The sequence below is a fragment of the Pseudophryne corroboree genome, chromosome 10, assembly GCF_028390025.1.
Source record: "Pseudophryne corroboree isolate aPseCor3 chromosome 10, aPseCor3.hap2, whole genome shotgun sequence".
NCBI lineage: Eukaryota > Metazoa > Chordata > Amphibia > Anura > Myobatrachidae > Pseudophryne > Pseudophryne corroboree.
This window is the reverse complement of record NC_086453.1, coordinates 54,747,831-54,775,142: the sequence shown is the minus strand read 5'-3', so window position 1 is coordinate 54,775,142 and position 27,312 is coordinate 54,747,831. Positions and strand designations below refer to the sequence as shown.

The 27,312-nt window shown below is 47.5% G+C and overlaps 1 protein-coding gene across 2 annotated transcripts in view; it reads right to left on the bottom strand.

Annotated features, from left to right (window-relative positions):
* AP2A1 (adaptor related protein complex 2 subunit alpha 1) overlaps nt 1-26,269 on the bottom strand; it is a 188,874-nt gene extending 162,605 nt beyond the window's left edge. For both annotated transcript variants that reach the window (XM_063942412.1, XM_063942413.1), the window contains exon 1: nt 25,892-26,269. In XM_063942412.1, the coding sequence (XP_063798482.1) occupies nt 25,892-25,958 (67 nt within the window). In that variant the 5' untranslated portion in view covers nt 25,959-26,269. The remainder of the gene's footprint in view (nt 1-25,891) is intronic.
* Between the last annotated feature and the right edge of the window lie 1,043 nt (nt 26,270-27,312).

Genomic DNA, 27,312 nt, shown 5'->3' with positions numbered 1-27,312 from the left:
AAAAAAAACACAGAATGTTTACCCAGTAGCGCTGTTCTGAATGTATATGCGCCAATTATGTGCCCCCCCCCCCCCCCCCCCCCCTCTTGAAAAACCCACTGTCACCGTCAGTAAGCAGGGGAGAGTCCGGGGAGCTTCCTCTCAGCGCTGTGCTGTGGAGAAAATGGCGCTAGTGAGTGCTGAGGGAGAAGCCCCGCCCCCTCGGCGGCGGGCTTCTGTCCCGCTCAAAATTCTTAAAAACATGGCGGGGGCTCTTTATATACATGTACAGTTCCCAGCTGTACATGTATATATGTACTTTTGCCGAGAGGTTTATATTGCTGCCCAGGGCGACCCCCCTGCGCCCTGCACCCTTACAGTGACCGATGTGTGCGAGGTGAATGGGAGCAATGGCACACAGCTTCACCGCTGTGCGTTACCTCTATGAAGATCAAGATGTCTTCTGTCGCCTCTGAAGTCTTATCTTCTCATACTCACCCGGCTTCTATCTTCCGGCTCTGCGAGGAGGACGGCGGCGCGGCTCTGGGACGGACGGCGAGGGTGAGACCTGCGTACCAATCCCTATGGAGCTAATGGTGTCCAGTAGCCTAAGAAACAGAGCCTTGAAACTCAGAGAAGTAGGTCTGTTTCTCTCTCCTCAGTCCCTCGATGCAGGGAGTCTGTTGCCAGCAGGCTCCCTGAAAATAAAAAACCTAACTAAAATACTTTCTTGACAGGAAACTCAGGAGAGCTCCCTGAAAGCACCCAGTCTCCACTGGGCACAGTATCAAACTGAGGTCTGGAGAAGGGGCATAGAGGGAGGAGCCAGTGCACACACAGATCCAAAGTCTTTCTTAAAGTGCCCATGTCTCCTGCGGAGCCCGTCTATCCCATGGTCCTTACGGAGTCCCCAGCATCCTCTAGGACGTTAGAGAAAATTGGCCGACTGTCGCACTTTTCAGTGTGGGTGGGGAAGCACCAATTCTCTTTCTGCCACAAGGGCACCAAAATGTCTAGTTACATCCATAGTGCGGGGTGTCCTGTATGCTACACAGCCCAGCAGCGTTGTCACCCCCTCTCCCCCTTGCGCCACTTTTGTAGTGTCCAAATCAAGTTTGTGTTTTCATATTTGAATCATTAAGACTAAATTAAAACCTTCATTCCGATGGGACCCAGAAAAGGACAGGTAGGACCCCAATTTTTAAAAGTGAGGGGTCCCTGGGACCCACTTTTTTTTGGTCTCGGCACGATCACTGATAATAGAAACAAGGCAATTTGCCAGTCTATAATTATCTCACTGTAATAACTCATAAGCCTCCAGTTTCCCCTGGTGGATGGAGGAGAAAGTTTGATTAGTCAGATTGAGATAGAAATGTGCCCAAATATAATAAAAAATTGTTCATTCTGGAAACTGAATTTACCAATGCTGTACACACACACACACACACACACATATATATATATGCCTCAAGAATGATGATTCAATCTCGGACATGAAAGTAGGCAGATTTATCAAGGATAACTTACACAAGATAGCACGGACGCTATTGTGATAGTATATTGGCTTTATGGTGGGCTGTTGGGGTATGGTGCTTTCTTATCTTTAGTGGTAGCCATTGTATAATGAATAGAGTTTAATCAATGTAAAAAGTTTATTGTGACCAGTGGAATTAGCCAATTAGTGAGAATTATTATCAGATACTTATACTGTGCCAGCATATTCCATTGCACTTTACAAAAATAAGAATTTACTCACCGGTAATTCTATTTCTCGTAGTCCGTAGTGGATGCTGGGGACTCCGTAAGGACCATGGGGAATAGACGGGCTCCGCAGGAGACTGGGCACACTACTAGAAAGATTTGGTACTACCTGGTGTGCACTGGCTCCTCCCTCTATGCCCCTCCTCCAGACCTCAGTTAGGATACTGTGCCCGGAAGAGCTGACACAATAAGGAAGGATTTTGAATCCCGGGTAAGACTCATACCAGCCACACCAATCACACCGTATAACTCGTGATATTAAACACAGTTAACAGTATGAAATATAACTGAGCCTCTCAACAGATGGCTCAACAATAACCCTTTAGTTAGGCAATAACTATATACAAGTATTGCAGACAATCCGCACTTGGGATGGGCGCCCAGCATCCACTACGGACTACGAGAAATAGAATTACCGGTGAGTAAATTCTTATTTTCTCTGACGCCCTGGTGGATGCTGGGGACTCCGTAAGGACCATGGGGATTATACCAAAGCTCCCAAACGGGCGGGAGAGTGCGGATGACTCTGCAGCACCGAATGAGAGAACTCAAGGTCCTCCTCAGCCAGGGAATCAAATTTGTAGAATTTAGCAAACGTGTTTGCCTCTGACCAAGTTGCAGCTCGGCAAAGTTGTAAAGCCGAGACCCCTCGGGCAGCCGCCCAAGATGAGCCCACCTTCCTCGTGGAATGGGCTTTCACTGATTTAGGATGCGGCAATCCAGCCGCAGAATGCGCCAGCTGAATTGTGCTACAAATCCAGCGAGCAATAGTCTGCTTAGAAGCAGGAGCACCTATTTTGTTGGGTGCATACAGGATAAAAAGCGAGTCAGTTTTCCTGACTCCAGCCGTCCTGGAAACATAAATTTTCAAGGCCCTGACTACGTCCAGTAACTTGGAATCCTCCAAGTCCCTAGTAGCCGCAGGCACCACAATAGGTTGGTTCAAGTGAAAAGCTGATACCACCTTAGGGAGAAACTGGGGACGAGTCCTCAATTCTGCCCTATCCATATGGAAAATCAGATAAGGGCTTTTACATGACAAAGCCGCCAATTCTGACACACGTCTGGCCGAAGCCAAGGCCAATAACATGACCACTTTCCACGTGAGATATTTCAAATCCACGGTTTTAAGTGGTTCAAACCAATGTGATTTTAGGAAACTCAACACCACATTGAGATCCCAAGGTGCCACAGGAGGCACAAAAGGGGGCTGAATATGAAGCACTCCCTTTACAAAAGTCTGAACTTCAGGCAGTGAAGCCAGTTCTTTCTGGAAGAAAATCGACAGAGCCGAAATCTGGACCTTAATGGAACCCAATTTTAGGCCCATAGTCACTCCTGACTGTAGGAAGTGCAGAAAACGACCCAGCTGAAATTCCTCTGTAGGGGCCTTCCTGGCCTCACACCACGCAACATATTTTCGCCAAATGCGGTGATAATGATTTGCGGTTACTTCTTTCCTGGCTTTTATCAGCGTAGGAATGACTTCCTCCGGAATGCCCTTTTCCTTCAGGATCCGGAATTCAACCGCCATGCCGTCAAACGCAGCCGCGGTAAGTCTTGGAACAGACAGGGCCCCTGCTGTAACAGATCCTGTCTGAGCGGCAGAGGCCATGGGTCCTCTGATAGCATTTCTTGAAGTTCCGGGTACCAAGCTCTTCTTGGCCAATCCGGAACCACGAGTATCGTTCTTACTCCTCGCCTTCTTATTATTCTCAGAACCCTTGGTATGAGAGGCAACACATAAACCGACTGGTACACCCACGGTGTCACTAGAGCGTCCACAGCTATCGCCTGAGGGTCCCTTGACCTGGCGCAATATCTCTTTAGCTTTTTGTTGAGGCGGGACGCCATCATGTCCACCTGTGGCCTTTCCCAACGGTTTACCAACAGTAGGAAGACTTCTGGATGAAGTCCCCACTCTCCCGGGTGTAGGTCGTGTCTGCTGAGGAAGTCTGCTTCCCAGTTGTCCACTCCCGGAATGAACACTGCTGACAGTGCTAGTACGTGATTTTCCGCCCATCGGAGAATCCTTGTGGCTTCTGCCATCGCCACCCTGCTTCTTGTGCCGCCCTGTCTGTTTACATGGGCGACTGCCGTGATGTTGTCTGATTGGATCAGAACCGGTTGGTTTTGAAGCAGGGGCCTTGCCTGACTTAGGGCATTGTAAATGGCCCTCAGTTCCAGAATGTTTATGTGTAGGGACGACTCCTGACTTGACCAAAGTCCCTGGAAATTTCTTCCCTGTGTGACTGCGCCCCAGCCCCGAAGGCTGGCATCCGTGGTCACCAGGACCCAGTCCTGTATGCCGAATCTGCGGCCCTCTAGAAGATGAGCACTCTGCAGCCACTACAGTAGAGACACCCTGGTCCTTGGAGACAGGGTTATCAGTTGATGCATCTGAAGATGCGATCCCGACCACTTGTCCAAGAGGTCCCACTGGAAGGTCCTTGCATGGAACCTGCCAAACGGAATTGCTTCGTATGAAGCCACCATTTTTCCCAGGACTCGTGTGCAGTGATGCACCGATACCCGTTTTGGTTTTAGGAGGTCTCTAACTAGAGATGACAGCTCCTTGGCTTTCTCCTGCGGGAGAAACACTTTTTTCTGTTCTGTGTCCAGAATCATCCCCAGGAACAGTAGGCGTGTGGAAGGAACCAGTTGTGACTTTGGAATGTTTAGAATCCAGCCATGCTGTTGTAGCACTTCCCGAGATAGTGCTACTCCGACCAGTAACTGCTCCCTGGACCTCGCCTTTATAAGGAGATCGTCCAAGTACGGGATAATTAAAACTCCCTTTTTTCGAAGGAGTATCATCATTTCTGCCATTACCTTGGTAAACACCCTCGGTGCCGTGGACAGTCCAAACGGTAGTGTCTGGAATTGGTAATGGCAATCCTGTACCACAAATCTGAGGTACTCCTGGTGAGGAAGGTAAATTGGGACATGCAGGTAAGCATCCTTGATGTCCAGGGATACCATGTAATCCCCCTCGTCCAGGCTTGCAATAACCGCCCTGAGCGATTCCATCTTGAACTTGAATCTTTTTATGTATGTGTTCAAGGATTTCAAATTTAAAATGGGTCTCACCGAACCGTCCGGTTTCGGTACCACAAACAGTGTGGAATAGTAACCCCGTCCTTGTTGAAGTAGGGGTACTTTGACTATCACCTGCTGGGAATACAGCTTGTGAATTGCCTCTAGTACAGCCTCCCTGCCCGAGGGAGTTGTCGGTAAGGCCGATTTGAGGAAACGGCGGGGGGGAGGCGCCTCGAATTCCAGCTTGTACCCCTGAGATACTACTTGAAGGATCCAGGGATCCACCCATGAGCGAACCCACTGATCGCTGAAATTTTTGAGGCGGCCCCCCACCGTACCTGGCTCCGCCTGTGGAGCCCCACCGTCATGCGGCGGATTTGGAAGAAGCGGGGGAGGACTTTTGTTCCTGGGAACCTGCTGCGTGGTGCAGCTTTTTTCCCCTTCCTCTGCCTCTAGACAGAAAGGACCCGCCTTTTCCCCGCCTGTTTTTCTGGGGTCGAAAGGACTGTACCTGATTATACGGCGCTTTCTTAGGCTGTGAGGGGACATGGGGCAAAAATGCTGACTTCCCAGCTGTTGCTGTGGAAACAAGGTCTGAGAGACCATCCCCGAATAACTCCTCACCCTTATAAGGCAAAACTTCCATGTGCCTTTTAGAATCTGCATCTCCTGTCCACTGCCGAGTCCATAAGCCTCTCCTAGCAGAAATGGACAATGCGCTTATTCTAGATGCCAGCCGGCAGATCTCCCTCTGTGCATCTCTCATGTACAAGACTGAGTCTTTTATATGCTCTACGGTTAGCAATATCGTGTCCCTGTCTAGGGTGTCAATATTTTCCGACAGGGAATCTGACCAAGCAGCAGCAGCACTGCACATCCACGCTGAAGCAATAGCTGGTCTCAGTATCACACCAGTGTGTGTATATATAGACTTTAGGATAGCCTCCTGCTTTCTATCAGCAGGTTCCTTTAGGGCGGCCGTATCCGGAGACGGTAGTGCCACCTTTTTAGACAAACGTATGAGCGCTTTATCCACCCTAGGGGGAGTTTCCCAACGTGACCTATCCTCTGGCGAGAAAGGGAACGCCATTAGTAATTTTTTTTGAAATCACCAATTTTTTATCAGGGAAAGCCCACGCTTCTTCACACACTTCATTTAATTCTTCAGATGGGGGAAAAACTATTGGTAGTTTTTTCTCCCCAAACATAATACCCTTTTTTGAGGTACCTGGGTTCATATCAGAAATGTGTAAAACCTCTTTCATTGCCTCAATCATGCAACGAATGGCCCTAGTGGACATTAAATTTGACTCATCGTCGTCGACACTGGTATCAGTATCCGTGTCGACAGCTGTGTCTGCCATCTGAGGTAGTGGGCGTTTTAGAGCCCCTGATGGCCTTTGAATTGCCTGGGCAGGCACGAGCTGAGAAGCCGGCTGTCCCGCATTTGGCATGTCGTCAAATTTTTTATGTAAGGAGTCGACACTTTGCCGTAATTCCTTCCATAAGTCCATCCACTCAGGTGACTGCCCCGCAGGGGGTGACATCACATTTATAGGCATCTGCTCCGCCTCCACATAAGTCTCCTCATCAAACATGTCGACAGCCGTACCGACACACACACAGGGAATGCTCTTAAAGGAGACAGGACCCCACAAAAGCCCTTTGGGGAGACAGAGAGAGAGTATGCCAGCACACACCAGAGCGCTATATAATGCAGGGACTAACTGAATTATGTCCCCTATAGCTGCTATAATATTTACTGCGCCTCAATTTTGTGCCCCCCCCCCTCTCTTTTTTACCCTTTTCTGTAGTGTAGACTGCAGGGGAGAGTCAGGGAGCTTCCTTCCAGCGGAACTGTGAGGGAGAAATGGCGCCAGTGTGCTGAGGGAGATGGCTCCGCCCCTTTTTCGGCTGACTTTTCTCCCGCTTTTTTCTGTATTCTGGCAGGGGTAATTACCACATATATAGCCTCTGGGGCTATATATTGTGGTTATTTTGCCAGCCAAGATGATTTTATTGCTGCTCAGGGCACCCCCCCCCCCCCAGCACCCTCAGTGACCGGAGTGTGAAGTGTGTATGAGGAGCAATGGCGCACAGCTGCAGTGCTGTGCGCTACCTTGGTGAAGACTGAAGTCTTCTGCCGCCGATTTTCAGGACCATCTTCTTTCTTCTGGCTCTGTAAGGGGGACGGCGGCGCGGCTCCGGGAACGAACACCAAGGACGGGTCCTGCGGTCGATCCCTCTGGAGCTAATGGTGTCCAGTAGCCTAAGAAGCCCAAGCTAGCTGCAAGCAGGTAGGTTCGCTTCTTCTCCCCTTAGTCCCTCGTTGCAGTGAGCCTGTTGCCAGCAGGTCTCACTGTAAAATAAAAATCTAATAAATACTTTCTTTCTAGCAGCTCAGGAGAGCCCCTAGTGTGCATCCAGCTCAGCCGGGCACAGAAATCTAACTGAGGTCTGGAGGAGGGGCATAGAGGGAGGAGCCAGTGCACACCAGGTAGTACCAAATCTTTCTTGTAGTGTGCCCAGTCTCCTGCGGAGCCCGTCTATTCCCCATGGTCCTTACGGAGTCCCCAGCATCCACTAGGACGTCACAGAAATGGTAATAAAATAAGACTGGGTAATAGCAGACAGAGGCAAGCTTTTTATCCGAGAGCCCTCCTGTTTAAAAGCACAATGTTCCCGCCAGGCAGTTTTAGTGGGGTACTGTTCCCTGCCATATTCCTAGTGCACCTTGAGCTGCAATCCTAACGGCTGGGAGTGTGGCATAACCAGGGAGGCCATCGGCCCTTTAATGCCAGTGCTCTAGCGTGAAATCAGTAAATTGCTTCCTTGGAAGCTCCACTGTCCTGCAGGTCCATGATCCACCTGAACCATGCGCAGCTGTATAGCAGTGGGGAGTCGGAGCTTAAGTACATAGCTCTCTGACTGCACGAGAGAACCCACACCGCTTCATGGGGAATAGTGAAGCAGGACAGAATGTGAAATGTCAACATTCCAAGGAAGCCAACTGTTAGGCGTCTGATAGCATGTGGGAGATCTGAGAGGCATAGGCAGTGATACGATGGCACATGGGGAGCAGAGTAGGAAACAAATATTACAGTATCTGGACTATAGGTCGACAGTCGAAATGCATTAGTTCAACAGTGCTTACTGTCAACAGGTACAAGAGGTAGACAGGTTCAAATGGTTTAGATAAAAATTAGCAAGCTGCGCTGATGTTATATATAATTAGAAAAACAGGGAAAAACAGCTCAGTTCGGTAATTTTGACTGTAGATGTGTTAACGAGCGCTAATAAAAATATTAAAGGCCAAAAAAAATTTAAAGCCCAAAGACATACATATAAAAAGAGACAATGTTTAATGCCCTTTTTTGGTAATTTTGTTTAAAAGTTTGAACAGGTGTTCTTCCAAGCAGATATCATGCAAAGATCTATCCCTAACTCTTACCCTATTCAGTGGTGTCCTCGATGTTCCGATTCCACTGTTAAAGATGTTCCCGGCTGAGTGGCACCCGATTGTTGTTGTGAGACAGCCACAGGGACTTAAGTTCAATGCCGGCTGAAGTCCTAATGATGTATGGCCACGGCAGGTGGAACGTACAGCGGCTGAAGCCTGTGGGCTGTCAGGCGGCCGCAAGGACTGAGGTGCGCCACGATGGCCAAGCAGCTGAATCCCCAGTGCGGCAGCGGATGACGTCAGACGCCGCTGACGGGAGCGGAGGCAGTTAGTGAAACGAGCTGCTTGTAGCGAACCCGTTCCAGGCACCAACGCGTTTCGTAGCTGAATGCTTCTTTTTCGAGAATGAAAGCCTAGAGTTCCCGATCCTTATTTAAGGCTTAGATTCAAATTGAACTTTATTTGTACATGTCTTTAAAAATGGAAGTCTGATAACAGGAAGTCCTTCTAAAATGGTGGGAACCACATGTCATAATATACATGTCCTAAAAAAAACAAAAAAATTCCAAAAATTGTGCTTTAAATTAAAAAAGAAAATAAAGAAGAAAAACAATGAATAGATTGTAGGTGTATAGTTTATGTATTAAAGAAAGGGATTTAATTCAAAGTCGACATTCAAACCCGTGGGTTGTAGGGTGTTTACGATTATAGATCCAGCGTGTTTCAATTTTTTTCAGAGTGTCAGAGATATTGCCTCCTCTCCAATCCGGAGTTACTTTTTGTATACCTACAAATTTTAGGCCTCTTGGGTATTTCTGATGACATGCCAAGAAATGTTGCGGAACACTGTGTGTAGTAACTCCTCTTTTGATGTTGTTTATATGTTCTCCTACTTTAATTTTTTAATTTCTCTTTGTTTGTCCTACATATTGGGTGCCACAGGGACATTCCAATAGGTAGACTATTCCTTCACTTTCACATGTTATCCGGTCTTTAATGATGTATTTGTGTTTTGTTTGATTTGACTGGAATTCTTGTAGGGGTTTTGTCATGCCTACATTATTTCTACATCCTACACAATTCAGGCAGAAATAAAAACCTTTATTTTCTGTTGCTTGTGATGTCTTCAGTGGTTTGAAGCTTCTTGTGAGATCTGGTTTTAAATGTAGAGGCTTTTTTTTTTTTATATAGGACTTAGTTTAGCAGGGATCAGTTTCTTAAGATCTTCGTCTAGTTCCAAGACATGCCAATGTTTACGAAGGATTTCTTCTACTTACTTATAATCACCATTGTTTTGGGTAAAAAACTTTATTCCATTGTGTCAGTTTGTCTTGGTTTGTACTGAATTAGTTGTTTCCTGTTCAAATTGGATACCTTTTCAATCTCTTTAGCAATAAATGGTTCTTTATACCCTTTTTGTAGGGATTTGTTTTTCAGACCTTGACTCTGTTCTTCAAATGTTGAATTTTTTGTACAATTTCTTCGCAGTCTCCTAAATTGACCTCCCGGGATATTATTTAACCAATTTTGGTGATGATTGCTGTAATGTGAAAGCATATTATTTCCATTGACTTTCTTGAAATGGGTCCTGGTTTCAATTGTATTTTTCCAATTAAGATTGCCAGATCAAGGAGCACTACCATTTCTTTGCTGCATGTTGTGAATTCCAAGTTTAAGTTATCGTAATTCATGTATTGTATAAATTCCTTCAACTTTTGTTCTGTTCCATTCCATATAAAGAAAATGTAATCTATGTAACGATGCTACTTAATATGTTCACTGTATATGTTGTTTTGCCATATGGTGTCCTCCTCCTTGTTTGCCACAAATAAATTGTCATAACTGGGAGCAAATGATGTTCCCACTGCGGTACCATGCTGTTGTATGTAAAATTCTCTATTATTCGAAAAGTAATTGTGTTTCAGGATGAAGTCGATATTACTCAGAATGAAGTTAATTTGTTTGTTGTCCAAGTTTGATTTTGTAGAGAGATGGTATCTGGTGGCAATTATGCCATCCTCGTGGTTGATACAAGTATACAGTGATTTAATATCACTAGTGCAAATAAAATAAGACTCACTCCATTTGATACATTCTAGAATCTGTAGCATACTCATTGTATCCTTCAAAAAACTCCTCTGTAGTTCTACCATGGGTTACAGGAAGCAGTCTATATATTTAGAGAGATTCGATATTAAAGAGCCAAACCCGGATACTATTGGCCTTCCCGGAGGATTGTTCGCACCTTTATGTAGTTTTGGGAGGTAATAAAACATTTGTATTTTCGCGATTCTGTATAATAATAAAATCATGTTCTTTTTTATTTACTAAACCAAGATCTAGGCTCTCTTTTTTCTCCTGATTCAATTCCTTTTGGAATGTTTTTGTGGGATCTGATAGTTTTCTGTAGGTATCATCTTCTGATGGAAGTCTATTTATTGTTCTTTCTTCAAGAGCACAATCCCCCCCCCCCCCCCCCCTTATCCACAGGCTTAATAATTAGATTCTTGTCATTTTTCAATCTTTTCAATACTTTTCTTTCTTTGAGTGAAAAGTTGTATTTTGTTTTCATTTTATCTGGTAATTCAGCAATATACTTTTTCTACTAGCTTTTGAAAACTCCATATGCGGTCCTTTTATTTGGGTCGGCTTGAATATTGATGGTGGTCTAAAATCTGTGTGTTGGTATTCAGTGGTGGCATTTGTGATCTGTCTAGTGACAGGACACTTGGTAAAATACTTTTTACTACATAACTTACGAATGAATTTCTGAGTGTCGATGAATAAATCGAAGTTGTTGATGGTAGAATGTGGAGCAAATTTTAGTCCTTTTTGTAGAACTGATAATTCCTCTGGTTTCAATATTCGATCACTTAAGTTGAAGATGGTGCTGTTCTCGTTGTTCGCTGCATCAGTATTTAATATCTGCGATTTCTTTGTCCTGTTTCCTCCCCTCTTTCCGATGAGTAATGGTTTCTCAGTTTCTTTTGGGTTGCTTTTCTCGGATTTGGTGGTTTCTCTGTCCCCCAAACTGTTTCTAAAAAATCATCTATCGCTTGGTCTTCTTCATCTGATGAGTCAATGACCTGGTAATTTCTCTTTTGTGATCATTTTCCAGTGGATTTTTCTTTTAGTTCTATGTTCTCCATTAATTTTTTCGCATTTAAATGCTCTGCATTCTTTGCTTTTTGTGTACCTCTTCTGAGGGAATCTTATCAGTTTATATGGATTTGCTTCATATACGAAATTCCTTTGGTTTGTAGTATCTGTGTTGACCCGATAATGTTTAATTAGTGGCCCACTCTGAACAAAGAAAACCACAAATTTCACTAAGTACATTTAATCAGAATGCCACTGTCGCAAAAAAAGCACCAAATAATAGATGGGTACACCAGAGAGGGCCACTAATTAAACATCACTTAAGTGATTGAATATTGAAACCAGAAAAAAATGAAAACCAAATACAACTTTTCACTCAAAGAGAAGGATTGAAAAGTTTGAAAAATGACAAGAATCTATTTATTAAGCCTGCGGATAAAGGGGGGGGGGACGGTGCTCTCGAAGAAAGAATAATATGCACAAGTAATAGAAAGACTTCTATCAGAAGAAGATGCCTACAGAAAACTATCAGATCCCACAAAAACACTCCAAAAGGAATTGAATCAGGAGATAAAAGAAGGACTAAATCTTGGATTAGTAAATAACAAATACATCATTAAAGACTGGATAACATGTGAAAGTGAAGGAATAGTCTACCTATTGGAATGTCCCTGTTGCACCCAATATGTAGGACAAACAAAGAGAAAGTAAAAAATGATAGTGGGAGAACATATAAACATCAAAAGAGGATTTACTACACACAGCGTTCCGTAACATTTCTTGGAATGTCATCAGAAAAACCCAAGAAGCCTAAAATTTGTAGGTACACAAAAAGTAAATCAGGATTGGAGAGGAGGCAATATCTCTGACACTGAGAAAAATTGAAACACGCTGGATCTATAATCTGAAAACCCTACAACCAACGGGTTTGAACGTCGAGTTTGAATTAAATCCCTTTCTTTAATACACAAACTAAAACACATACAATCTATTCATTGTTTTTCTTCTTTACTTTCTTTTTTCATTTAAAGCACAATTTTTTGACTTTTTTTTTTAGGACCTATATATTAGGACATGTGGTTCCCACCATTTTAGAAGGACTTCCTGTTATCAGACTTCCATTTTTAAAGGCATGGACAAAGTTTAATTTGAATCTAAGCCTTAAATAAGGACCGGGAACTCTAGGCTTTCATCCTTGAAAAAGTAGCTTTCAGCTACGAAACGCTTTTTTCACGAAATACCTCCTCTCCCGTCAGCTGCGTCTGACATCGTCAGCTGCTGCATCCGCAATGGGGATTCAGCTGCTTGGCAATCACGGCGCACCTCAGTCCTTGCGGCCATCTGACAGCCCACAGGGTTCAGCCGTTGTACATTCCACCTGCTACGTCCATACACCATTAGGACTTCAGCCGGCATTGAACTTCAGTCCCTGTGGCTGTCTCACAGCAATCAGGCGCCAAGCAGCTGGGAACCTCTTTAACAGTGGAATCGGAACACTGAGGACACCACTGAATAGGGTAAGCGTTAGGGATAGATCTTTTGCGCGATATCTGCTTGGAAGAACACCCATTCAAACTTTTAAACAAAATTACCAAAAGAGAGCTTTAAACATTGTCTCTTTTTATATGTATAGGTCTTTGTGCTTTAAATATTTTTTTGTCCTTTCATATTATTTTTATTTTGGTTTGTGGTTTTGGGGTTTTTTTGCATTTTTTCCACCTTTTTCATACTTTACCATCCACATGGACTACGAATGGGAACAGTAACCTGTGCAGAGCGCAGCGGTAGCGGAGTGAGGCACCGTAGCACAGCATGGCGAGCAGTGGACTAACTGGGGTTCCCTGTGATCTGACGTCGAAAATGACGCTTAAAGAAAAAAAAAATTGTCAACTTTTTTGTGTTAACCTTTTTCCATGTCGACCTTTTCAAATGTGAACCTTTTGGCTTTGTCGATTTTGCCTACCTTGTACATTTCAACCTAATGACTGTCGACCTTTTCCATGTCAACCATATGGGCTCGACCTAATGATCCACACCCAAAATTTACATATAATACTATGCTACACGTTAGTGCCCACAATGCACAATACACCACACAGCTGTAGACATGTCACGATCATTTGCTCTTTAAAATTAAAATGTACCCTCCTCAGTGATTAGCACCCCGCCTGAAAAATAGCTAGAGTGATGACTACTGAAAGGTACGGCCTATGTAGGTCACACATGGACAGATTGGATATTGCAGTCCATTTGGCCAAGTTGGACAGGCACTCTGCCACTATTCATTCTTTCCTTGCAAAGGCAGATATGACAGAAGTAACAATGTACATACATGCACCTAGACCACTGGTTCTCAAACGTGGTCCTCAGGACCCCAGACAGTACATGTTTTCTAGGTCTCCTCACAGACTCCCAAGTGAAATAAGTACCTGTGGATCTTTTCAAATGTGTCAGTGAGATATGAATACACCTGTGCAGCTGCTGGGTGACCTGGAAACCGTGAACTGTTTGGGGACCTGAGGATTGAGTTTGAGAACCTATGACCTAGACCAGGCATGTCCAAACTGCGGCCCTCCAGCTGTTAAGAAACTACACATCCCAGCCTGCCCTGAGCCAGTTTTAGCAATCTCTGACAGCAAAACTGTCAGGGCATGCTGGGATATGTAGTTTCTCAACAGCTGGAGGGCTGCAGTTTGGACATGTCTGAGCTAGACAATCTGATGACAGTGTGTGCCCGACATGTCAGCATTAATCTCTTAATGACTGTGCTCACAGATCCGCTCTCTAATATGCAGTGTGTGTTATCCCCCCCCCAGTGCACATGGTTTTGCCCAACTGCTAACAAATTTGCTGCTACGATCAGGTCTGAATTACCCCCATAGAGTCCATTTCACTGTATATCGTTTCCCATTTCCTGCCTTTTATTTTGCATTTTTATAACACACAACAGGGAACCGGAGGAAAACACGGACAATGAAATTAAGTTACAATTGCAGGGGACATACCAGAGAAAGAACTGGAGCGCCATAAATTCCAGCCCCTGCTCCTTCCCCCACCCTACATAAAGAGTTGATGTAGTAATGTGCGAATACAGTGGCCTACCAATAAATTCAACCCTCTGAAAAGTCACCAGATCTGCATAGAGTTTTTTTCTTGTCTGCAGATTTTTATTTTTTTTATAAAATGTAAAAATACCAGTGTAAGTATTCAACCCCTTGAAGCCTAGAAATGGTAGAGCCACCTTCAGCTGCAATAATATATGTAAGGGTAAGTTTCTACCAGGTTTGCACTGTTCAGGAGCGATTATTGCCTATTCTCCCTTGCAGATTTCCCCCTGGCTGGATGAATGACACTGCTGGACTGTCATTCTCACGGGATCCGGTCTTTAGATCGACAGTAAGTACAGGGACTCTAGGTCGACATGAGTTTTTAACATTTTCTTCATTTCTGGAACTTTTTCATACTTTAGGATCCACGTGGACTACAACTGGGAACGGTAACCTGTGCAGAGCACTGCGGGAGCAGAGCGAGGCACCCCGTCCGAACCATGGCGAGGGGACACTGTACACTAATTGGGGCTCCCGATCACTGTTTGGAGAAAACGACACCCAAAAAAAGTTTAAAAAACAAAACAAAAAAAAAACACAAAAACCTCATGTCGACCCAGAACCCCTGTTGACCAATAGTGGTCGACCTAGACATTGTCGACCCAAGTCTAATCTTCCTAACATACAACACACCATTTTCACATTGTGCAACAGATTCTCAATTGGATTGAGACCCGGACTTCGCTACTGTAGAACATTTACCTTTTTGCTGCTGAAATACACAGATGTTGCTTTGGTCTTGTGCTTGGGATCATTGTGCTGGTGAAAGGTGACCTTTCTCCCAAGCTTTACATTTCTAGCCGGTTGCCTTCAATTTTCACAAGATGCCCAGTCCCCATGGAGATAAACCCCCCCCCCCCCACACAATGCGATCCCAGCCATGCCTGCGGGAACCGACATATCACGAGTGCAGCACTAACGATCTAGGGGAGCCGATCCGACCCTCACAGGAATGCGCATCGGATACACATCCAAAATGCCCATTTTCACCGGATATATCGGCCCGAAATTGGATGAAATTTGCCATTATCATTCTAGTGTATGGGGCCCTTTAGGATTGCGCCACACACAATTGGAGAATAAAAAGCCATCTGACCAGAAAAACTCACGTATTTTGGCAAATACCAGATGTGTTTTTTATTCAGTAATGGCTTCTTTCTAGCCACCAGCCAATCATTATGGGTTTGAAAAATGACAGTTAGGAGCTGATTGGCTGGTGCATTATCACCTTCCACTTTATCACTTCTCCAGGCTTAATACATCTGCCACAGCTCACCAGCACAGGGGGCTGCAAACTGTGACTGCCCATGGCTCAGCACACCCAATTCAATTGTTCCGTTGGGCACCATCTACCGGCAGAGACAATTGAATCCCCCCCTTTGATTCCTTATTCCCCCTTTTCCAGAATAACTGATTTGTTATTTTATTTTTATTTTTTGGGAGAAGTTAAAATACGCCTCAACATTTTCCAAAGATTACGGCAAAAAAGAAAAAAAAAAAAAAAAAGGGGGATCATATTCTGTCTTTATTCTGCATATTCTTTCGTTACAAGGTACTGTATTATCCTCTGTTTCTGTTAACACTTTTTTTACATTTCTATTAAATACAGTTTGTTGCATATTTACTTATATAAGAATTTAGCAAAGTTCTTTTTCAGTCGTGTTAATAAAATAAATCTATTTTATGTTCAAGCTAGCTCAGTAGCCTGATGATTAATGTGGGGGTGATGAAAAGAAAAATTCAGGAAACAAGGGTGATGCCAAATCAGGGAGAGCCTAGTCACAGCACTGTGGCATAGACACATTTTATAATATTATGATTCATGTATGTACACCTTCCAAACCCCCCCCCCCCCAGCACTAGAGTTAATTTGTATTCCAATTTGTCTCTTCAGGGTCAGGGAACCCCTTATTTTTCCTAACCCTGTCTCTGCAGTGTAGGAAGAATAATACCCCTTTCACATCGCACTAAAAACCCGGTATCGACACGGCATATTGCCGTGTCGAAACGGTTCCGTGTGCGATGTGAAAGGTCCTTTGGTGAATTAGCGGGTCGCCTGACCCGGTAATTCAACCCGGTAAAAAAGAAGGGTTATTACCGGGTTGATTACCAGGTCAGGTGCAGTGTGAATGGGAGCCGTTCCGATGCGACACGGCTCCCATTCACAGCATAGGCGGCGCAGGAGATGAGCTCATCTCCCGGCGCCGCCTCCATCCCCATCCCTGCTGCTGCGCCCTCCGCTGCTATGGCAACCGACCCGGAATATTGCCGGGTCGGAAAGCCAGCAACGGAGCGCAAATGCCGGATCCCACCCAGTAAGTACACGTTTCTCTTACCGGGTAGGATCCGGCATTTGCGATCTGAATGCAGCATAAGGGTTTCCCTGACCCTTAAGAGACAAATTGGATTACAAATAGACTCTCCGATGCAGAGAGGGGGTGCTTTGGGTAAGTACATGAATCGTATATTATAAAACGTGTCTATACCACAGTGCTGTGACTAGGCTCTCCCTGATTTTCATGGTTGTAAATTTGAGTGTTAACAATTTGGAAAATCTATAGAGATGTAAATAGATATATAAATACCATCATTTACAGCAGCTAATTGATCCCCCAGAGCTATCCAATTAGCACTGAAGCCATCACTCATCTGGGATTTGGTTTTTTTCACCTGCCTGGAAAAAATAAGATTTTACTTACCGATAAATCTATTTCTCGGAGTCCGTAGTGGATGCTGGGGTTCCTGAAAGGACCATGGGGAATAGCGGCTCCGCAGGAGACAGGGCACAAAAAGTAAAGCTTTTCCAGATCAGGTGGTGTGCACTGGCTCCTCCCCCTATGACCCTCCTCCAGACTCCAGTTAGGTACTGTGCCCGGACGAGCGTACACAATAAGGGAGGATTTTGAATCCCGGGTAAGACTCATACCAGCCACACCAATCACACCGTACAACCTGTGATCTAAACCCAGTTAACAGTATGATAACAGCGGAGCCTCTGAAAGATGGCTTCCTTCAACAATAACCCGAATTAGTTAACAATAACTATGTACAATTTATGCAGATAATCCGCACTTGGGATGGGCGCCCAGCATCCACTACGGACTCCGAGAAATAGATTTATCGGTAAGTAAAATCTTATTTTCTCTATCGTCCTAGTGGATGCTGGGGTTCCTGAAAGGACCATGGGGATTATACCAAAGCTCCCAAACGGGCGGGAGAGTGCGGATGACTCTGCAGCACCGAATGAGAGAACTCCAGGTCCTCCTTAGCCAGAGTATCAAATTTGTAAAATTTTACAAACGTGTTCTCCCCTGACCACGTAGCTGCTCGGCAAAGTTGTAATGCCGAGACCCCTCGGGCAGCCGCCCAAGATGAGCCCACCTTGCTTGTGGAGTGGGCCTTTACAGATTTAGGCTGTGGCAGGCCTGCCACAGAATGTGCAAGTTGGATTGTGCTACAGATCCAACGAGCAATCGTCTGCTTAGACGCAGGAGCACCCATCTTGTTGGGTGCATACAATATAAACAACGAGTCAGATTTTCTGACTCCAGCTGTCCTTGCAATATATATTTTTAATGCTCTGACAACGTCCAGTAACTTGGAGTCCTCCAAGTCACTTGTAGCCGCAGGCACTACAATAGGCTGGTTCAGATGAAATGCTGACACCACCTTAGGGAGAAAATGCGGACGAGTCCGCAGTTCTGCCCTGTCCGAATGGAAAATCAGATATGGGCTTTTGTAAGATAAAGCTGCCAATTCTGATACTCTCCTGGCAGAAGCCAGGGCTAGAAGCATGGTCACTTTCCAAGTGAGATATTTCAAATCCACCTTTTTTAGTGGTTCAAACCAATGAGATTTTAGAAAGTCCAAAACCACATTGAGATCCCACGGTGCCACTGGAGGCACCACAGGAGGCTGTATATGCAGCACTCCCTTAACAAAGGTCTGGACTTCAGGGACTGAAGCCAATTCTTTTTGAAAGAAAATCGACAGGGCCGAAATTTGAACCTTAATAGATCCCAATTTGAGACCCATAGACAATCCTGATTGCAGGAAATGTAGGAATCGACCCAGTTGAAATTCCTCCGTCGGAGCACTCCGATCTTCGCACCACGCAACATATTTTCGCCAAATTCGGTGATAATGTTGCACGGTTACTTCCTTCCTTGCTTTAATCAAAGTAGGAATGACTTCTTCCGGCATGCCTTTTTCCTTTAGGATCCGGCGTTCAACCGCCATGCCGTCAAACGCAGCCGCGGTAAGTCTTGAAACAGACAGGGACCCTGCTGAAGCAAGTCCCTCCTTAGAGGTAGAGGCCACGGATCTTCCGTGATCATCTCTTGAAGTTCCGGGTACCAAGTCCTTCTTGGCCAATCCGGAACCACTAGTATCGTTCTTACGCCTCTTTGCCGTATAATTCTCAATACTTTTGGTATGAGGCAGAGGAGGAAACACATACACCGACTGGTACACCCAAGGCGTTACCAGCGCGTCCACAGCTATTGCCTGCGGATCTCTTGACCTGGCGCAATACCTGTCCAGTTTTTTGTTGAGGCGAGACGCCATCATGTCCACCATTGGTCTTTCCCAACGGGTTACCAGCATGTGGAAGACTTCTGGATGAAGTCCCCACTCTCCCGGGTGAAGATCGTGTCTGCTGAGGAAGTCTGCTTCCCAGTTGTCCACTCCCGGGATGAACACTGCTGACAGTGCTATCACATGATTCTCTGCCCAGCGAAGAATCCTTGCAGCTTCTGCCATTGCACTCCTGCTTCTTGTGCCGCCCTGTCTGTTCACATGGGCGACTGCCGTGATGTTGTCCGACTGGATCAACACCGGTTTTCCCTGAAGCAGAGGTTCTGCCTGGCTTAGAGCATTGTATATTGCTCTTAGTTCCAGAATGTTTATGTGACGAGACGTTTCCAGACTCGTCCATACTCCCTGGAAGTTTCTTCCTTGTGTGACTGCTCCTCAGCCTCTCAGGCTGGCGTCCGTGGTCACCAGGATCCAATCCTGTATGCCGAATCTGCGGCCCTCCAATAGATGAGGACTCTGCAACCACCACAGAAGAGACACCCTTGTCCTTGGAGACAGGGTTATCCGTAGGTGCATCTGAAGATGCGACCCTGACCATTTGTCCAACAGATCCCTTTGGAAAATTCTTGCGTGGAATCTGCCGAATGGAATTGCTTTGTAAGAAGCCACCATTTTTCCCAGGACTCTTGTGCATTGATGTACAGACACCTTTCCTGGTTTTAGGAGGTTCCTGACAAGCTCGGATAACTCCTTGGCTTTTTCCTCCGGGAGAAAAACCTTTTTCTGAACCGTGTCCAGAATCATCCCTAGGAACAGCAGCCGAGTTGTCGGCATTAACTGGGATTTTGGAATATTCAGAATCCACCCGTGCTGTTTTAGCACTTCTTGAGACAGTGCTAATCCCATCTCTAGCTGTTCTCTGGACCTTGCCCTTATTAGGAGATCGTCCAAGTATGGGATAATTAATATGCCTTTTCTTCGAAGAAGAATCATCATCTCGGCCATTTCCTTTGTAAAGATCCGAGGTGCCGTGGACAATCCGAACGGCAGCGTCTGAAACTGATAGTGACAGTTTTGTACAACGAACCTGAGGTACCCCTGGTGTGAGGGGTAAATTGGAACGTGGAGATACGCATCCTTGATGTCCAAGGATACCATAAAGTCCCCCTCTTCCAGGTTCGCTATCACTGCTTGAGTGACTCCATCTTGAACTTGAACTTCTTTATGTACAGGTTCAAGGACTTCAGATTTAGAATAGGCCTTACCGAGCCATCCGGCTTCGGTACCACAAAAAGAGTGGAATAATACCCCTTCCCTTGTTGTAGAAGAGGTACCTTGACTATCACCTGCTGAGAGTACAGCTTGTGAATGGCTTCCAAAACCGTCTCCCTTTCGGAGGGGGACGTTGGTAAAGCAGACTTCAGGAAACGGCGAGGTGGATCTGTCTCTAATTCCAACCTGTACCCTTGAGATATTATCTGCAGGATCCAGGGATCTACCTGCGAGTGAGCCCACTGCGCGCTGTAATTTTTGAGACGACCGCCCACCGTCCCCGAGTCCGCTTGAGAAGCCCCAGCGTCATGCTGAGGCTTTTGTAGAAGCCGGGGAGGGCTTCTGTTCCTGGGAAGGAGCTGCGTGTTGCTGTCTCTTCCCTCGACCTCTGCCTCGTGGCAGATATGAATAGCCCTTTGCTCTCTTATTTTTAAAGGAACGAAAGGGCTGCGGTTGAAAAGTCGGTGCCTTTTTATGTTGGGGAGTGACTTGAGGTAGAAAGGTGGATTTCCCGGCTGTAGCCGTGGCCACCAAATCTGATAGACCGACTCCAAATAACTCCTCCCCTTTATACGGCAAAACTTCCATATGCCGTTTTGAATCCGCATCGCCTGTCCACTGTCGCGTCCATAAAGCTCTTCTGGCCGAAATGGACATAGCACTTACCCGTGATGCCAGTGTGCAGATATCCCTCTGTGCATCACGCATATAAAGAAATGCATCCTTTATTTGTTCTAACGACAGTAAAATATTGTCCCTGTCCAGGGTATCAATATTTCCAATCAGGGACTCTGACCAAACTACCCCAGCACTGCACATCCAGGCAGTCGCTACAGCTGGTCGTAGTATAACACCTGCATGTGTGTATATACTTTTTTGGATATTTTCCATCCTCCTATCTGATGGATCTTTAAGTGCGGCCGTCTCAGGAGAGGGTAACGCCACTTGTTTAGATAAGCGTGTTAGCGCCTTGTCCACCCTAGGAGGTGTTTCCCAGCGCTCCCTAACCTCTGGCGGGAAAGGGTATAATGCCAATAATTTCTTTGAAATTATCAGCTTTTTATCAGGGGCAACCCACGCTTCATTACACACGTCATTTAATTCTTCTGATTCAGGAAAAACTATAGGTAGTTTTTTCACACCCCACATAATACCCTGTTTAGTGGTACCTGTAGTATCAGCTAAATGTAACGCCTCCTTCATTGCCAAAATCATATAACGTGTGGCCCTACTGGAAAATACGGTTGATTCGTCACCGTCACCACTGGAGTCAGTGCCTGTGTCTGGGTCTGTGTCGACCGACTGAGGCAAAGGGCGTTTCACAGCCCCTGACGGTGTTTGAGTCGCCTGGACAGGCACTAATTGATTGTCCGGCCGCCTCATGTCGTCAAACGACTGCTTTAGCGTGTTGACACTATCCCGTAGTTCCATAAATAAAGGCATCCATTCTGGTGTCGACTCCCTAGGGGGTGACATCCTCATATTTGGCAATTGCTCCGCCTCCACACCAATATCGTCCTCATACATGTCGACACACACGTACCGACACACAGGGAATGCTCCTAACGAAACCAGGACCCACTAGCCCTTTGGGGAGACAGAGGGAGAGTTTGCCAGCACACACCAAAAGCGCTATATATATATATCAGGGATAGCCTTATAATAAGTGCTCCCTTATAGCTGCTTTGTTATATCAAAATATCGCCATAAATTTGCCCCCCCCTCTCTGTTTTACCCTGTTTCTGTAGTGCAGTGCAGGGGAGAGACTTGGGAGCCGTCCTGACCAGCGGAGCTGTGAGAGGAAATTGCGCCGTGTGCTGAGGAGATAGGCCCCGCCCCTTTTCTGGCGGGCTCGTCTCCCGCTATTTAGAGAAATCAGGCAGGGGTTAAATATCTCCATATAGCCTCTAGGGGCTATATGTGAGGTATTTTTAGCCTTTATATAGGTTACATTTGCCTCCCAGGGCGCCCCCCCCCCAGCGCCCTGCACCCTCAGTGACCGCGTGTGAAGTGTGCTGAGAGGAAAATGGCGCACAGCTGCAGTGCTGTGCGCTACCTTTAGAAGACTGCAGGAGTCTTCAGCCGCCGATTCTGGACCTCTTCTGACTTCAGCATCTGCAAGGGGGCCGGCGGCGCGGCTCCGGTGACCATCCAGGCTGTACCTGTGATCGTCCCTCTGGAGCTTGATGTCCAGTAGCCAAGAAGCCAATCCATCCTGCACGCAGGTGAGTTGACTCCTTCTCCCCTCAGTCCCTCGCTGCAGTGATCCTGTTGCCAGCAGGAATCACTGTAAAATAAAAAACCTAGCTAAACTTTTTCTAAGCAGCTCTTTAGGAGAGCCACCTAGATTGCACCCTTCTCGGCCGGGCACAAAAATCTAACTGGAGTCTGGAGGAGGGTCATAGGGGGAGGAGCCAGTGCACACCACCTGATCTGGAAAAGCTTTACTTTTTGTGCCCTGTCTCCAGCGGAGCCGCTATTCCCCATGGTCCTTTCAGGAACCCCAGCATCCACTAGGACGATAGAGAAATACCCCAGATAAAATGCCCTATTTTCACGATCACAGCCCCGAAAACACACAGGTCCAGGAACTTAATCCAGGATCCTAAGGCACAGGTTCTCAAACTCGGTCCTCGGGAGCCCACACAGGGCATGTTTTGCAGGTCTCCTCACAGAATCACAAGTAACATAATTAGCTCCACATGTGGATCTTTTAAAATGTGTCAGTGAGTAATTAATACACCTGTGCACTTACTGGGTTACCTGCAAAACATGCACTGTGTGGGGTCCTGAGGACCGAGTTTGAGAACCACTGTCCTAAGGTATTCGAGCCCAAACATCTCAACTGCAATCCATAGTTGTGTAAAACATACATCCTAGTGTAGAGATAATGTGGAAACAGTGGCCTGTGGAAGTAGTTTCCAGCAAAGGTGCGAGATGGTCCCCTAGAAGGAGTGTATTATGACAGTGTACATTATTATGTGCTGTGCATCGTTATTATTTTGGTTCCATACTGCAAAACAATGAAAGATAACTTGAGTAGGAGAAAATACTACACTAAAGTATTCCAGCGCACTTTTCCTTCACTTTCTTTTCAGTCCCGGCGAAGGTCTTCATTCCCTGGCAGTGACTTGGAATCTCATCCACTGACTTTTCTGCTGTGTCCTGGATACTGATCAGGCAGATCACCCACCCACCCTCCCCCCTGCTTCTGCATGGTACATATTACACTGTCAGGATGTGTGTGGGGGTATACGGACAGCAATTTGCAGCATTCGAATAGCAAGAAATTAAATATTCACACACATTTATCAACAACAACAAAAAAGACCAATACTGGCTGAAAGTTTTGTTTACAGTAAATATGAATAAAAGCTACATTTTCAGGACAGCAAACCTTTAATAACAAAATGTTTTTCTTAGAAAGGCTTTGCTAATTCATCAGTCCATCTGATGTGAAAATACCTCTAAAGGGCCCTACACACTATGCGATCCCCCGCCGAGCTGCCCGACAGCGGATACGGCCTACTCTGCGGCAGTCACGGGGGGTGAACTTTCTTCACTCCCCCCGTTACCCGGCTCCATAGCAGTGCAGGCAAATATGGATGAGATCGTCCATATTGGCCTGCATGCACAAGCGACGGCGCACTAATAATTAACGAGCACGGGGCCGTGCATCGTTCATCGCTGGTGCCTCCACACTAATGAACGAGATAGTTCATATCTTTCAGTAATATCGCCCAGTGTGTAGGGCCTATAAGACTTTTTTATGTACCTATCCACATCATAATAATCTGTTTCTGCCCCCTTCCACACAACCAGCCAAATGTCCACACAACCAGACATTTGTGCTCCATCTACCCATCTTTTAAGCACCGTCAGCCTCCACCCAAAAGCAATTACATGCTCCCTCCACCATGACCAGTCTCTCAAATGGTTATCACTCCCCCGTCCTCAATTAGTCGCTATCCCTCTCACCCTAAATCAGTTGCATGCAGCAGGGTCACTCCCTCTCCCAATTGGTCAACGCTCCACAATCAGTCACCAACACCCCTCAGTCATGCATTATTGTGCCACATCCGCCATTGCTCTCCCGCCCACTATCGGTAACCCTAATGAAACGTCAAAATTAAGATCATCCCCTGCCTCCAAATAGTTGCACACTCCATGGCCATATCCTTCCTGCAACCGTGTATTCATGTTGCCACCACTTCCCCAATTAGTTGCATGCTCCAACATAGTCAGTCGCCCTCCTGGCATTCTCCCTCCTGCGTCTCGACCGTCAACAGTCACCCGCTTTTGCTTGACCCCCAGCCAACAGTTGGCCACCCTTCCCCAATCATTCACATGCTCCAGCATGACTATCATCACCCCCTTTAGGGTCACCGACATCAGTCACCTCCACTTGCGTCTTGGCCGTCAACCTGCATCTTGCCCCCCTCCTGTGTCTCTCATCAACAGTCTCCCCATCCTGCGTCTCTTCTGTCAATCGCCCCCACCAGCACTTTGCCCGTCCCAAGTCACCACCTCCTGCGCCTCGACCATCAACAATCGCTTGCTTATGCTTGACCTCTAGCCAACAGTTGGCGACCCTTCCCCAATAATTCACATTCTCCAGCATGGTCATCAGTCACCTCTACTTGCGTCTTGCCCATCAGCAGTCGCCCTCCTGGGTCATCGCAGACAGCAGCCGGGCGCTCGCGCGCCGCGACAGACAGCAGCCGGGCGCTCGCGCGCCGCGACAGACAGCAGCAGCAGCAGCAGGGCGCTCGCGCGCCGCGACAGACAGCAGCAGCAGGGCGCTCGCGCGCCGCGACAGACAGCAGCAGGGCGCTCGCGCGCCGCGACAGACAGCAGCAGCAGGGCGCTCGCGCGCCGCGACAGACAGCAGCAGCAGGGCGCTCGCGCGCCGCGACAGACAGCAGCAGCAGGGCGCTCGCGCGCCGCGACAGACAGCAGCAGCAGGGCGCTCGCGCGCCGCGACAGACAGCAGCAGCAGGGCGCACGCGCGCCGCGACAGACAGCAGCAGCAGGGCGCTCGCGCGCCGCGACAGACAGCAGCAGCAGCAGCAGGGCGCTCGCGCGCCGCGACAGACAGCAGCAGCAGGGCGCTCGCGCGCCGCGACAGACAGCAGCAGCAGGGCGCTCGCGCGCCGCGACAGACAGCAGCAGCCGGGCGCTCGCGCGCCGCGACAGACAGCAGCCGTGCGCTCGCGCGCCGCGACAGACAGCAGCCGGCAGTTTCTGCGCGCCGCGACAGACAGCAGACGGCAGTTTCTGCGCGCCGCGACAGACAGCAGACGGCAGTTTCTGCGCGCCGCGACCGACAGCAGACGGCAGTTTCTGCGCGCCGCGACCGACAGCAGACGGCAGTTTCTGAGCACCGCGACCGACAGCAGACGGCAGTTTCTGAGCGCCGCGACCGACAGCAGCCGGCAGTTTCTGCGCGCCGCCCAACCATCGCTCATTTCTACCAATGACTCCCACCATCAACAGCCTAATATCTGCTGCAACTCCAGCCTCCCCCCTGAGATCCTCACCCCCCCTCTACCACCTGTCACACACACTGACAGCGCGCAGGGCACACCCGGGACGTGTCCCCAGCACACGAGGTTACCCAGCGAGTGACAGCATCTGCCTCCAGCACAGGCCGCAGCCCCCGCTCTCTCCCAAGGCCGGGTCCCCCAGTCACACTCACAGTTCCTGATGTCGGAGATGAACACGGCCAGTCCCCGCATCCCGTCCCCCTTCGACACGGCCGGCATCTTCTCTGCTGTGTGCGCTCACTCTGCTGCCGAGCTGCTGTGCGGGCGGCTGCTGCGCTGTGGAAGGAGGGCGGCGGCGGCGTCCTGTCCGGGGACACACGGGGAAGTGCAGCTCTCTCCGGCAGCGGGGCCCCGCCTGATAATAAATCAGCGAGTAAGTGAGAGCCGGGCACTGAGGGAGCAGCGGAGGAACAGCAGCAGGAAATCCGCCGCAGGGGATTCGCCCGCCCTCCCAAACGCCTCATTGGAACACGACAGAAGCATCGCGCTGCTGATTGGGCGAGCCGGCCGTCCGTCAGACAGCAGCCAGAGGGCGGGGGCAGAAGGGTGTGTACGGGGAAATGACGTCTAATTTGTAACTTGGCTCATTAGCATACACAGCCTAGGCTGCCCTTAGAGTCCTCTCCTATTGGTTGGCATGTCGTGTCCTCACGGCGAAGGCGGGGCTTCTATGCGGCCACTCCCTACACCTGGTGTAATGTAATTTTGTAAATAGCAGTACTTGTGGCGATAAGACTGCGATAACTTGCTGAGGGGAGGGGAAAGGGGGAATGTTTATCCCATTGACATAGAATCCATTATAAATTAAAAAAGTTGATGATCCGATGTGTCTGTAGTGTAAATATGCAGCGTGGGGCCAGTGCAGAGCTGGGTGCAAAATAGGGACAATTCATGAGAAGAAAATAACATGGGATTGGTGTATTTTCAGCCGCATAAAAAGTCCTATGCATCTACATGTGTGTGACTGCGTAATTTATACTATTCTTATGATTTATAACGGGTGGCCAGACTTTTGGAGTCGGTGATCTACTTTGAAAGCTGAAAAGCTTTTGTGATTTACCTAGGCGGGATAATTGCATGCGCTGCAGGCGCGCACCCAAAAATGGGTGTGGCATAACAAAAAATGGGCATAGCCTTGCTGCACAGGGTGTAACGACTGTCTCGCATACCTCCCAACTGTCCCGATTTTCACGGGACAGTCCGTTTTTTTGGGGACTGTCCCGCTGTCCCACCCGCGGGCCGCAATGTCCCGCGTTGGGGGGGGGAGGGGCAGTTAGGAGGCTCTGTCTCTCGCCGCCCTGCTTAGCAGAGCAGCGGTGAATAGACGCTGAGCGGAAGCGTCTATTCGCGGCTGGGAGAGGGGGCATGCCAGCAGCTCATAGAGCGCTGGCCATGCCCCCTCACTGACGAAAATGGGGGCGAGGCTCGCGATCACGGACCCTCCCGCAAAGCCACGTCCCATTTTCGGGCGTGCCGAGATGTCCCTCTTTCAAGTTCTTCAATGTTGGGAGATGTGGTCTCCTAAGGTGTAGCAAGGTGTCATGGTGACTGGAGCAAGGTATGTTTCGGCGCC